We start from the raw sequence: 14,597 nt of genomic DNA on the forward strand, positions 1-14,597 counted from the left end.
AGTCTTGAAATGGTGCGTGCAACTTTTGCTGACCTAAATCCATTATGTGGAAGAATTTTGGCCCATTCATCTTTACAATGTTGCTTTAGTTCGTTGATGTTACATACTGTATGCACAGTCCTCTTAAGGTGCCATCACAGCATTTCTGGACTTTGACCAAGCTATTACAACACCTCGAGTCTTTTGTTTTTGCAGCCATTCGGTTGTACGTTTGCTCGTGTGCTTGGGATCATTGTGCTGTTGCATGACCCACCCACACATGACCTCACATTTGACTGAAACAAAGCGCCCAGGTTTTGTGACTCTAAAACAAACCCATGTCATCAGAATCAGAATCAGAATCAGAATCAGAATGGGGTTTATTGCCAAATGTTGAGCAGGTTTACAACATTAGGAAATTGCTGCGGTGCTTCAGTGCAAACATAGTGTCATAAATAGCACTTAAATAGACATGAAAAAATAAAAGTACGAATAAGAATTAAAAGTGCTACGTAGAAAGATATATACATGAGTGCAGGTGGTGATCAGTGCCAAACATGGAATGATGCAGTGACACAGCGTAGGGTCATGTGTTAGTGGCGGGGACAGTCATATGGTTATTGTTCATGTGTCCAACAGCAGAGGGGAAGAAACTGTTCTTATGGCGAGAGGTTCTGGTGCGAATGGACCGGAGCCTCCTGCCTGAGGGGAGCAGGTCAAACAGACTGTGTCCAGGGTGAGAAGGGTCAGCTGAGATCCGAGCTGCACGCCGCAATGTCCTGGAGGTGTACAGGTCCTGCAAAGATGGGAGTCTGCAGCCAATCACCTTCTCAGCAGAGCGCACAACACGCTGCAGTCTCTGTTTGTCCCTGATAGTGGCTCCAGCGTACCACACGGTGATGGAGGAGGTGAGGATGGACTCGATGATTGCAGTGTAGAACTGCATCATCGTCCATGTTGGCAGGTTGAATTTCTTCAGCTGCCTCAGGAAGTACATCCTCTGCTGGGCTTTCTTGATGACGGAGGTGATGGTGGGCTCCCACTTCAGGTCCTGGGTGATGGTGGTACCCAGGAAGCGGAATGAGTCCACAGAGGTGATGGGGGTGTCAGTCAGGATGATGGGGGGGAGTGGGGCTGTGTGCTTCCTGAAGTCCACAATAATCTCCACTGTCTTCTGGGCATTCAGCACCAGGTTGTTGTGGCTGCACCAATACACCAGACGTTCAACCTCCCTCCTGTAGGCAGACTCATCCCCGTCCGAGATGAGCCCAATAACGGTGGTGTCATCTGCAAACTTGATTAGCTTGACAGACTGGTGGGTGGAGGTGCAGCAGTTGGTGTACAGGGAGAAGAGCAGAGGAGAAAGAACACAGCCCTGAGGGGAGCCGGTGCTGATGGTCCGGGAGTCCGAGACATTCTTACCCAGCCTCACATGCTGCTTCACATCTCATAGTTCATATGAGATGTGTGTCCTGGTACGCTTTGGTTTTGTCTGTCTTGCGGTTTGTTTGGACGTAACTTTGCAAACCAGTTGGAAGCAGCTGGTTGCTACATTACCTCTTAACTTCTATGGAAGGAGTAAGCATGTACTAAGAGGCCATGGTGAATCGCTCATACCTTATCAGCTTATCAGTCACCAGTCATGAGCTAATGAGCATGCTGGGTTCCTTGGTCAACAATCTAAGATGCCCCCCCCCCCCCCCCCTTGAGAGTGGGAAAAGACAATAAGGCTGTGAATGCGACTGGTGAAAAAAGCAGCAAATATAAAGGTCCAGGTCAGTTCTTGTGTGTTGCAGCAAGTGTGTGTGTATTAAGGTAAGGTTTTGGTGCTCACTTATTAAAAGCGCTCAGCAGTTGTGCCTTTTTCTCATCTGTTTGAGGGTACTTCAAACTCAAAGACAGGCACATATTTTTCTTTTTTTTCTAACATTAAAAAAAATTGAACATCAGACCCAATTTCATCAATCACAGTTTTTGCTACTTGGGTTGCCTCATGGGAGACTTCATTTGCAGCAGTAATCACAGGGCAAAAGACTGCAGAGAGAGATAAAAAGACGAGCACACAAAGAGGGATAACTCCTCATGATCTCCTCACAGCAGCATGAGCTGACGGTATCCCAGTGGCAATGTTGCCTTCCCCCCACCCCTTTGTGCCCACACACAAAAAAGACGAATCTTAAAATCTATGAAAAGAAAGTAAAACATGACAAAAAGCCCACAACAAGCTGCAACTTGTGTCAAGTCTCAAGAGTTTGCTTCATACGGCGGTCCCTCACCAAGGACTCCCAGAGGACTGTAAGCAAGTCTTACTAGAGCCAGATGGCCCTGATCTTAGGTATTCAGCTGCTGCAGTAACAGCCAAGGAGGTGTCACAGTCAATGCAAAACACAACCTGCCATTGCCACCAATAAACACATGCACACACAAACAGTGGAGACAACAGATGAGAATGCAGGGTACTGTCATTGTCACGGTATAGTGAAAAAAGACATGGATTAAAGCTAGACTGCACATATCTTTAGATAAAAAAAGAGAAATGCTGTATCGTGAATTCCTGCATGCGCAGATACGATGGTAGATGAATGAACTATAAGCACAGGGTGTGGTCAGCTGCAGCTATTTAGCTGGTACCATTTTAGACAAGCATTGAATTGTGAGTTTGGTGGACACTGTGCTGTTGCTAATTTCATTTCAAACTCTGAGCGAATCCCATGTGCTCTCATGGCAGATGAGTTTTCAGTATGGCAGAGAAAGCGATATTGCAGTCTTTTGGTCTGTGTGCTTATCAGTTACACCGCATACTGTCCAAATAAACTATATGGTTTTACTGTGAGAGAATATTTCTTGCCCTCTGCATATATATATATATATATGTATATGTGTATATCTGTGTGTGTGTGTGTGTGTGTGTGTGCATTCCATTTATGTGTGAGCCATGTAAATTTATTCAAATGTGGGTATGTGGATGCCTCTGTGCATGCAGCTGTACAGTCTCACAAATATGCACTGTGGCTTTTTCTAGCCAAGTCACCCATCACGGCGACCCATTTTCAATCTCCCTAGATCCCAGACCACATCCCTATGTTTACTGCAAATGTGTCCCTTGTGCCTTGTGCCATATCCCATAATCCTTTGCCCCAGTGCCAAGAACCAGTGTTGGGCTATTGTCCTCCTCACCTGTTCTGTATTGCCAGTCGCCCGCAACACTTCCTGTTTTCCTTCATCTTTGGCCAACTGTTCTCCATTTTTCACCCCCCTCGTTTTTTCCTCTGGCTTTTCTCCACTTCCACCTTTACCTTCATACTTTTGCTTTCATTTACATTCCTCATTTTTTTCTCCATCACTTTGTTTTCAGTTAACTGAACACCTGAATGAAATTATAATAACCTAAAATCCAAAATATTCCAGTTTCCTAATTTGTCTTTCCTTTTTCCATTCTCAACCCTTGATAGATGGATGCAGGGCCCCCCAGAACTCATTACAGATGGAAAACAAAGAGATTGCACTGCTCTGCTCCTCTGACACTTATCTTGCACATTCACTCCCATCATCACATTCTCATCCCTCCTTAAGTGCTGGGTCTTGCCTGGGCAGGAGAGCTGCTGTCTTCCTCTGGGCTCAAGAGGAAGCCTCGTTGAGCTGATTCCAATAACTTTTCATTTTCCTTCTGCTCCTGTGGACTGCCCTGAGTTTGCTCTGTGCTCTTTCACACAGCCACAAACACACTAGTACACACACTCATATGCACATGCCAGGACTTGTAGTTCAAAATTTGGTGTGTTTGTTCCTATTTTTCCTATCTCTTGTTTAAAATCGGTATGTGTGCCTACACTTTGCATGCCCTGCGCTTCGGCACAGTTAATTTGCCTTAAAATAATTAATAATGTATCAAACTAAGAATTAAAATGGCAGGATATTAAGCCCTTTAAACATAAGTTCAGGGCTTCCAACGTAATTAGACAGCCACACAAAATCCTCGTCTTTCAAATTTTTAATGAGGAACAAAGACAATACCTAAGTTAAGAGAAGAGGAACCGTTGCACCGAATGACATCACGTTTCATGTTCCTGCAAACTGCAACATGTTCTGGTTTTAAGACTTACCAGAGGGTTGCATTTTGCTTTTGACAGTTCAAAAGCAAATTGCAACCCAAACATATTTAATTGTGTAATGAGCAAAGTACCTAAATGTGGAAAATGCTGGCATTTCTGCTTGCATAATCACTTAAATTATTAATCGCTTCTTGAAAAATAACTTTTTCAAATCGAATGGACATTTGCAGCTCTATACCTAGAAGACTCCCACCCGAATAGCACCCAGTCATCTGCTTTTGGGGTTGTTTCTAACAATAACTGACTGAAAATTCTGGGCCAGGCCTCTAAAATACCCCCACCGCATGTGGATGTGACAGCCAAGGAGGCCTAGCTTGTGCACTGTCGGCCAGCAATTGCTCAGCTTCATCCAGGCCTGGAAACATGGCAGATGGCAGTAGGAGTGAACAGAGGAGGAAAAAGACACCATGCGTGTGTCTATGAATGCGAGGCAGAGAAAAAGGTGAAAACATGTGACCACATGTGCTTGACTGTCTATGATACCATCATTCATCACCTCTAAATTGCTGCAAAAAAGTGGTGTAATATCTTTACTGAAACTAAAGTACCAACCTTTAGCAACAAATCAATAAAATGCATGTTGGGTATGAGGAGGTGTTAGGTATGGCTTTACCACACATTCTTTAACCATCACTTCAGGAAAACCATTTTACACGGCAAAAGAATTTGTATCAAATCAAAGCATCTACAGCTGAAGACATCTTTTTTTATCCCCAAAAAGTAAACAAATAAATAATAAATAACAAACTAAAAAGAGTAGGGCACTATCTACAGCTGTTCCAAACAGGCTTCACGAGTTAACAGATGTCATCTTTTGAGCTCATGGACGTACGTGTTCATGATTTATTTTGTAGTTACGCCTCTGCACACTGTTACATAATTCCAGATTTACCTCGGATGATGGACAGCTTGGCGCTGGTGACAATCTCGCCTTCGCTGTTCTCAGCCACGCATTCGTAGACGTTCTCGTCACGTGGCGCTCGGAGAGGCTGGATTCTCAGAACTGCACCGGCACCCTCGTCAAACTCTATGGTCTGTGGGGTTGAAGTGTAGGGAACACGGTTAAGTCAGACAAATGTGTGATTTGGACTGAAAAACTACTACTTTAACCTGAAGCAACAGGTAGGCAAGAATGGCAAACCTGAGGAAAATAAGATTCTCACATTTCCTAAGGAGATACAAGGACGAGTGTGTCATCGGTGCTCCCAAAATGTGAGAAATCGTTTTCAATTCCACCAAGATATCATTGCTTGGAAAGGTACCGTGTTGGTAATGTTTTATAGCCTGAGGCCATCAGAAATTTAAAAAAAAAAGAAATCATAAGAAAACATACTCTCTCTACAAACAGTGTTTGTGCTTTGTGATTTTATCTGTTGATTTGATCTTTAATTATGCCCTTTGTTCTCTATATAGCCTTTTGTTTTGAACCTCATTAAAGGAGCCTCTTCAAAACAAAAAATATCAGACAACGGTCAGAATACTGAGCAGAACAGAGCTTTGGTTATGATAAAAATATATTATTTGCTATTATTACTATTATTCTATAAGAAGAGCAATGTAAAGAAAAGCTTACTGAAAATGTAACGATGCGTGTGACTGACAACCGGACAGTTTTACAACAGTAGTCGCAGAAATTGGCCCCTGGCCAGTATTTAAATAGCCTTGTTTGATCTCCCTGAACACCAGCATATCAACAGGCATGTATCCTGAAGCAATGAGCTGAACTTCAAGACTTGGGTAAAAGACTAGAATTTAAATTATGGAAAATCTCGGTTAATTAGCCCTTGATTTGAATATTTCCCATGCCTTTCTCTTTTGCCCTCATTCTGGATGTGTGAAGTGTCAGTGTAGATGGTCAAGACTGCCATTCTCACAGCAAACCTACTCCTCCAGTATCTGTCCTTCCTCGCAAAAGTTAACACCGTCTCAGCCAAGGACTCACTGCTGTGAACTCTGAGCAAAGCATGACTATAAGATGCAAGTACAAGTCTTCAGCAGCCCTGCTGCTCCACTGTTGCACATCTCAGGGCTGAGCCGCTAATTAGGCTAAAAACACTGCAGAGCACGGCATCATGATTGATATCAAAGCAGCTGTCTAGAGGGTGGAAAAGGGAAAAAAAACCCCAGCTACTTCAAAACCCCTTTATAAAATTTTTTTATTTAATTTTATGATAAATGGAGAAAAAGAAGCGTCCGTTCTGGCGGGCTCCTTCACGCCCTTGGCTTTGTTTCCTACTTAGCATGCAGACGAGGCAAACGCACAAACACAACTTGTCTTTTAATTTTGTCCTCAGTGGAAATGCTGATCTCCCCTTGTCGATGGTGCCATTTTTTGCTTTTTTAGCCCCTCCCCCTGTGGCTGCCTTCACGCCGCACTGTGCATGTCTGTGTGTGTGCGTACATGTGTGCGCATCCCTGCACTGCCACTGTCATCGTTGTTAACGAAAGCAACTTTTTAATTAAGAGACACTGAGCATCAATCAAGACTTTTAGAGATGCCATCTGGGATGCCTGCCGAGAAGTGAACAACAAACATCATGAATAACGTGCAGAAACATTCACACAGACAGGGCTGTGTGCTGAAAAAAGACAGGAGGGAAAAAATGTGACAACAGCAGAGTCATTCAAATGCAAAAGAAAAAAAAAAAACGGCTTTAGACGAATGAGAGGGTTCTGTATTTCATTACTGACCAGTTGCTACTGGTAGACTAGCACACTGCTTAAAGATTAGAGAAGCAAGCCAACAAAGATGCTATCAGCAATAATTTCAAGGCTAATTAAAATGTTGCTTTTGATAAGGTGGTGAGTGCCCCCAGCTGCAAGAGAAGACTTGGAATTTTGTACTGCTGAGAAGAAAATATGTGGTAAAACGTCTAATGTGGTATTAAACTGTAGGATTGTTATTTGTCACAACAGTAAAAATAACAATATATAAAGTAACAAAAGAACATTTGTTTATTACACAACTTTCTATTTATCTAAATTTTTAGCAGCTTTCCCCCCGCAATTTACTCCCATGATACTCCAAAATGTTTCAATGTAATGTTCTCTGACATGAAGATACAACATTTTTTTAGGTCAATACATTTTTCGACAGTGACATTTTTTAATATGATGCATAAAAATATTACTGAGTATTTCACCCAAAGCTCATCAAGATAAAGTAAAGTGGGACAATTCCAAAAAAATGATCCCACAAAGAACAACAAAGAACATTTAGAATAAAGGCTGCACCAATGGACAGCAGGTTTCACTTACCTCTATACGCTGGGAGTTCACCTTCTTTCCTTTTTTGTTCCAACTGACCTTTGGCTTGGGGTCACCTGTTGCCTGGCAGACAAAGGAGACCACACCCCCCGAGACACCAATCTGGTCAACGGGAACTTTTGTGAAGCGTGGTAGTGCTGAGGAGCGAAGACAACAGAGAAAGAGGGAGAGGACAAGAAGAGAGGGAGATACATTAGTAGACGAAAGGCAAATGCAGCACCACCAGAGCTAATGCCATTCTTACCATAATTACATTTCTGAAAATACAGACTTTTAAATCCCGGTTTAAGTGCACGCATCCATAGAGAGAGACACTAGTACAGAACGTCTCATCAACCTTACTCTTACTCTTGTCTCCATAGCACAGTGCTGCATCTTAGTGTTACAACTTCAGAGTTCTGCTGGGCTGGGTAGAGAGCATTGTGGTGTGAATTTATATGTAGAGTCTTTGCTAAGGCGTAGACGATTATTAGCTTAAAATGATTACCCACAGCGCAATAGAGTACAGCCTAGCATACTACCGGCGTTGCTGGGAATACATTAGCAAAGGCAATTAAGAAGATGAGACAGTAAAAATGAGTTTTTGTTTTAATTTGACGCTATTTTTTTTCCAAGTGCTCAACATGACTTTTCCTGCTGGACAGAGTATAGCACTGACTAAGCCACTGCAGCAGTTCAATTCTCACTTGCACTAAAACATACTAAAAATCGATCTGCCCGGGAAAATTGATGCATTTGCCCATCAAAAGTTTGCAATTTTGGTGCTTTTGGAGCTGGAATTTTCCCCTCGTGCTTGGGTTGCAGCAAGTTCAAGACAACAAGTCTGATAGAAAGAGAGAAAGAGAGAGAAAACAGACTCCTGGGGAACTCGTTAAAATGGAATCATACAGATATGTGGGGATGATCAAACGGCCAGCGCATAACGTCAAATTAATAATTAAGGGACCATGGGCCAACACCAGTCTCCAGGCACTGCTAAACACATATGAAGGAGAGTTCCTGCATTCATTATCTGGTAAAGAGATATACGCAATTGGAGAATGAGGTAAGGGGGAATAGCGTTAGACAAGGGGAAGGAAAAGAAGAAGGGCGAGAAGAGGCACTACACAATCCAAATGTTTCTGATGCAAATATCACAGCAACACACATACTAACTTTAGCCTGCTAAATTATTGGGATGAGTGCTTAGAAACATAATAAAAATGTGTTTAATCTTTATAAGAATCTAAAGTAAAAAAAAAAGTGCAACCTTGATTTATATTGCTTGGATGATCTGCAGATAAAAGTCTGTTTCAAAAAGCACCATTATGGCTACATGACAAAAAGAAAGACTTTCAGCTAATAACAACTATTAACATTAGTTCATGGCTAAAAACAAGACTCAATAATATCATTTGTGATGTAATTTTTCTTTTATTGAGACAAGTGTTTGGCAGAAATTGTTCTCCTACTGCAGATAAGCAGTTTTTCTCATCTTGCTGCTATTTCTGTCCTGCTTACCATACTTGTTTTTAGGAATATTGGTGCATGCATAGCTCAAGGGATAGTGCTAATGGGCTCTATAACATTGTGTTTTTTTAAAGTGTAAATGGTATTGCAGGACTGTGAGATTTAAAGCGCTAATTTGATAGTAAATTTTGTTTTCGTATATAATAAAATCTCTTCCTGCAGTCTGTGAGAGATGGATATTGTCCACACTGAACTAAATAAATATTATTACAATAACATTACTAACTTCAGAAGCTTATTCTATGTTTATGATACATGCAGAGTATGTATGTTACAAACCAGTTCCTTCTGAATACAAACCTGATGTTACTTAATGAACTAATTTAGGATTTAAACATAAAGAAATTTCAATTTGTCAAACAATGTTCTCCAGCTCACAGAAACCATATAACATGCACGATAAAAACAATGAATTTACAAAAAAACCCAAAAACAAATAACACTCTGTTGTTTATTTCACTAGAGTATACTTCCTATATCTACGGTTAAAGGTTGTGGTACAATATAGGTACGGCATCCTTTCATCGCCATCAAGGACCAGGCCTGCTTTATTTGTGCGTTGCATACTATGACCCCTTTTGGCATTTTACACTTTCAATTTCCATTCTGAAACTGCACAACACAGCTTTACACAACACAGCTCCTCTGCATTTGACCTCCCCCTTACAATGCGCTCTCTGTTGAGACAGAAGAGGGATTTACACAGATCAAGCCTGTGGCGGTGGTTCTGCTGAAGGACAGCATTCTTTGATTAGTTTTTCCCCTGGACCATTTGACATTTCCACCCAGTCGCCTTCTCCACCTCTCCCTGTCTCGCTTCATAGGATGTGAGAAATGTACAATAAATGCAATTGTTTGCATGTGCGTCTGAGTTGAACTCGTGAAACGTGCAGAATTTTCAGAACTAAATAGTTTTCAATATTATCTCAGCAAGGTTTAAATAAAGCGAGACAGCTGGGGAGCTGAGAGGAGAACGAAAAAGAGTGTGACCGCTGGGAAGGACGGAAGGACAAGTGCAGCAGGAGGTGGAGAGGTCAGTGGTAAAGAGAACACTGGAAGAGAAGAGTAGAGAAGGTGACGGGAGGTCCAGAGAATCAAGGAGAGGCTGTGAAGAGAGAGTGCTGCATATTTCTATAGAAAGAAAGCTTTTATAACTTTCAGTACCTATTGCTTTTTTTTTGGTTTGGGTTTTTTTTTTGGTTATTTGCATTTTTCTTTTTCTTTTAAATGCATGAGATCAAACGGCCAGTTAATACCTTTTGGAAACAGTAATATCTGCTGTACGTGCTGCAACATCTTAAACTCCTTGGCGTCTGGTGTCCATGTACCCCTTATCAGCGAGGCATTTACGACAGTATTCACTAATCACACCGCTAACAATAAGTCTGATTTCTAAGACCTAGATTTACATTAACTCTCATCTAAAGCGACATTCAATAACGACGAAAGGAAGGGTGACCAGGGTTTTGTACATTTTCTGAAAGCCGTCCTAGATTCTTCTGAATAGAAGACATCCATTGCCTGGGGACGAAATAAAAATGTAAAACGCAGCTAAGAACGTCTATCACGGCCACCAGCTCAGCTGTAAGGCGGCACTCACAGCTCGACAAAAGCTAATGCTAGTGCTAGAAAATGGAAAGGTATTTGTGCAAATGTAAGACACAATATCTCTCTCACGATGAGGACATCAGTCTACGGCCTACAGATGTCACTGCTGTCATAGGTTAATCCCTGGGCGTCACTGTTCACAGAGACATGCATCTCAAATTCAACCTCTACAGAGATTACTGCAAGGCATAAAATTGCACATAATTATATCCCACTGCCTGAAACTTTTGTCACATAAGGACTGGCAAAAGTTTTAACTCTAGCTCTGCTCTCCTTCCTTGTATTTTTAAGGGCGTATTTTTAGACTTTAGTCATCTCACAAAGTGAGTTTAATGTTCTTGGAAGTCAGTAGCATTAATTAACTTCCAGTCAATTCGGATTAGGTAAAGTTGTCCGCACAATTCATTTAGATGGACTCCCAGTTTAATTGAATGTAGTTCTTGTTTTCAATAAAAACACTAAAAAAGTGTGTTTAAGACAATATAGGAATAAAATGAATGGTGGGCAAACGTATTCTGCTGAGGTGTTTCTGTGTACCTGTCTGCATATGTTTGACTGGCACTGGCTGTTGAATGTCTATAAAGGTGCAGTTACTGCAGGTATGCCGTGTGTGATTGTGTGAACTCTGATGAGCATAATTAACCTTTTGTTCTGTTTTTCCCAGCTGTGATCCTCTGGGCTTTTGCTGCCAGTTACCACTGACTCCAAGTTCAATTTGAACTTTGCCAACACCAGTAATTGCAGGGTAAGAAAGGTTGAACGGAGCCTGGATTTAAAGTGCTTTGCAATAATGAATAATGGCACAGAGGGGCCTATATCAACAGATAAAATTGTTCACAGTGTTTCCTGCATTGAATGGCCCATGTGATGACGATATGCACTGACACCAGTATCAAATTATATCAAATGCAAGTACAAAAACTGCTAGTCTCTGGCAGCCTTCTTGCTCATTAAGGCTACATTTAGCACCAAATCCTCCAGGCTTCCTTTGGTCCAGTGGGTAAAAATAGCTTTCAGTTCATTTTCATGAAGGCAAAACATTTAGAAGGTTCTCTTTTGAACTAGTAGGCAGGTTATATTCCCACTAGTGCCACCTTTTCTGAAAATATATGCACTTCTATGGCTCTAAGGTAACTCGCATGTCAGTCTCCACGTACTGTTGTTCGTTATGTTACCAGAGATGACATTGAAAGGACACTGCACCCACAGTGGCCATTTGTCCCTTCTACTAAAGTCTCCCTCTATTCACTAAGCTTCCCACAGACAGACTGAGGTACAGCCTTGCCTAGATAAGCACACAGAACCTGTCTTTATCTGCCTGGCAGGGGGACGTGGCCTAAGCTAAAATAACCAGCAATAGGGGCCCAGCTATCTTCACAAGGCCCCGAGAATAGAACAGATCCACGCAAACAAGAGTGAATAGAAGGAGGAGGAAAAACTCACACTGTGCACACAGACGCTTGTTTAGCTAATACAGCAACCACCTGCTACTGGCCGCTACCTCTGTTGGACCCGATAACACAGAATACACCAGCACTGTGATTATAAAGTGGCAGAAAGTGGGAGGTGGGAATGTGAATATGAGACGGCTCCATTTACAGTACTTTACTGTTGTCGTTTGGTGGGAGAGGAGGGGTGTAAGAGGAGGGAGGGGACTGGCTTTATGACTAATACTGTAATTGATGGAGAAAAGCTTCTCGGGTCATAAATAGGAGCCATTATCCTCTGAATTAGCAAAGTGGGAGACAAAATGATGCACAGCCATTCAGTGATTTGCAGAGAATTGGTAAAGGGCACTTGTTATCCATCTTGCTACAAATAGGTATCTTTCACAGCACATGGGACATTTACCAGCAATGTCTAAAAAGTACATTTGGTACTATGAAAGGTATTACAACCAGCAAATCAATTTCACTTCCTCCAGGCTGCTGCAGGATCCTGAGAATAGGGTGGTCAGGATGGAGATGCAGATTAGTATAACATTAATTTTGCTTTTTTCTCTTCTTCTTCCTCTTCTTCTTTTTTAAATGCCAATTTACTCATAATGACTTAAAAGTGCATATATGCAACTTAATGCATATCCCACTCACGGCCCTTTTATCTAAGCAGACACTCTAAAAGCCTGTCTGGCAGGGATAATCTTAAGTCTACTTTCTTCTGCTTACACAGTGCATGCGAGAAAATAGAAACCACAGTGTGTCACAAATTTAAACAAGTCAATTTAGTGACGCTAAACTAAGATTAAACTTAATTTCTGTGTTACCCAAACAGCAGACACATGATCTACAGGGTGCAGTCAATATACTTCAGGGTGGAAATTCCTCATCTCAACATTAACTTTGATTTTTGTAAGGCCTAAAAAACCCCATCTTACTAGGTCAACTGCTGGTCTCGCTTCAGTGTGGGATGTTTCCAGGTACAGACGGGGGCTAAGAGAATTCAAGGCATCGCAGACTTGCGTGACTTAGCCACAGCAGCCACAGGGTGAGTAAAAGGGAGTGGAAGCTGACGGACTAAGTGAGTGACCTGAGACAAGGGCAGCTGGAAGCAACCTTTATTAATCCTTACACAGGTTCCTCAGCCTTGCGAGTTTTACTTCTTCTAAATACAGCTTGTTGATTGAAACCTCCCTTTTAGTCATGTTGTCTAGAGCTGTTGAAAACAATGACTGAATTTAAGCTTTTAGGAGGAAGCAAAAGGTCAGCGCTGTAAAGGAACTGAAAGCACTTGATTCACACACATATAAATAGAAAAGCTTCTCTGCAAAACTGTTTCATCCCTTTTGTTTTCGTAAAACATCACACATTAAATTACCTACATCTGTGTCACTTTGTAACTTGTACGGTGTAACTATATGCATCATAAATCTATAAAGCTAGCAATCCTGGACCTGATCAAAAGCCTTGAACTTTATCAACACATGTGTAAGGATGGAGGGATAGAAAAGAAAAACAGGTAGGCAGATAGACCTTTTAGCCAAATGCACATTCAATTGAACGAGTGAATAGACCCACACATGCACCCCCCCCCCCCCCAAGGCTTAAACAACCCAGCCCCATCAATCAGGACCGATTCTCACAGGCTGCCTGGGCAGGGGCCATCGCCATGGAAACCAAGCCTTTACTTGAAAACCGCTTTGCTTTGTCTTGTCTAGAGGTTTTCGCACACAATCGCTGCCAAGCAAGCCCAGCAGGCCAAGGCAAAAAACTTGACCCAGACAAGAAAACAGAAAAAGTGTCTGCTGTTTGTAGTTAGAAAACTGTAAGTTAACTGTTATTAGACAACATTTTCATCTCCAGCCACAGTGTCGGTGCGTGACATGGGTTATTTTAACTTCTTCATTTATTCCTTGTTTCCCTTTTTTCTCTCTTTCCAGTCATAAATGATAAAATGTTAGCTAAATTGTGAAAATCTTCAGCATCCATTATTTACTTAAAGTGTGTATTGAGTATATAATGATGTATTATGCATATAATTCTCCTTTATCAGTTGCCAAGGTGCTTTTGAGAAGTATACTTATCTTATAATAGTGTTTCTGGTGGAGAAACGTGTTCTGCCTGGATGTGGGTTTGAAAAAGAAGTTATATATGTATGTATATAGTCTAAAGTCAGCTGCATATGTTTGGGTTGTACTCGATTCCTAGGCAGAAGGCGACAGAAGAAAGGCTTATTGAATTTCTGTGTTGGGGCGGTTTTGAATGCCTTGATTGAACAGACAATGAAAATTATATCTCAAATTCTTCCTTTTAGAAAAAAAAAACAAAGTAAGGACACATGACTTTACCTCTGGGGAATTTCTGTCACTTATTTAATAAACTAATACATTTAAAGCCAACAGGGCACGAGGCATCTAAAAGTGATGTGCTTGCATGCAAACTACTGAATGTGTGCCATATTTTTTTAACTTTACTTGTTGACCACTTCACTTCTTAAAAGTCCACGGGGCATTGCTCAGGATGTGGGAACCCAGGGTTTAAAACATAATAAATGTGTGTTGGTATCCAGAGGTGAAAAACAGCCTGACCGCACTGCTGTCACAGGGAAGCTGCATTTCTTAAAAGAATGGCACACTTGTAAAATGCAAATTGGTCCCACTGAAACCATTGTTGAAGGCTAAAGTAA

General features: G+C 41.6%; 1 protein-coding gene across 15 annotated transcripts in view; it reads right to left on the reverse strand.

Moving 5' to 3' along the window:
* ptprsa (protein tyrosine phosphatase receptor type Sa) overlaps positions 1-14,597 on the reverse strand; it is a 223,089-nt gene that overhangs the window by 107,153 nt on the left and 101,339 nt on the right. For all 15 annotated transcript variants that reach the window (XM_040032829.1, XM_040032837.1, XM_040032809.1 and 12 more), the window contains 2 exons: positions 7,350-7,495; positions 4,984-5,125 (listed from right to left, as the gene is read on the reverse strand). In XM_040032829.1, coding sequence (XP_039888763.1) covers positions 4,984-5,125; positions 7,350-7,495 — 288 coding nt within the window. The remainder of the gene's footprint in view (positions 1-4,983; positions 5,126-7,349; positions 7,496-14,597) is intronic.

This window comes from Simochromis diagramma, unplaced genomic scaffold (assembly GCF_900408965.1).
Source record: "Simochromis diagramma unplaced genomic scaffold, fSimDia1.1 OVJJ01000334.1, whole genome shotgun sequence".
Classification (NCBI taxonomy): domain Eukaryota; kingdom Metazoa; phylum Chordata; class Actinopteri; order Cichliformes; family Cichlidae; genus Simochromis; species Simochromis diagramma.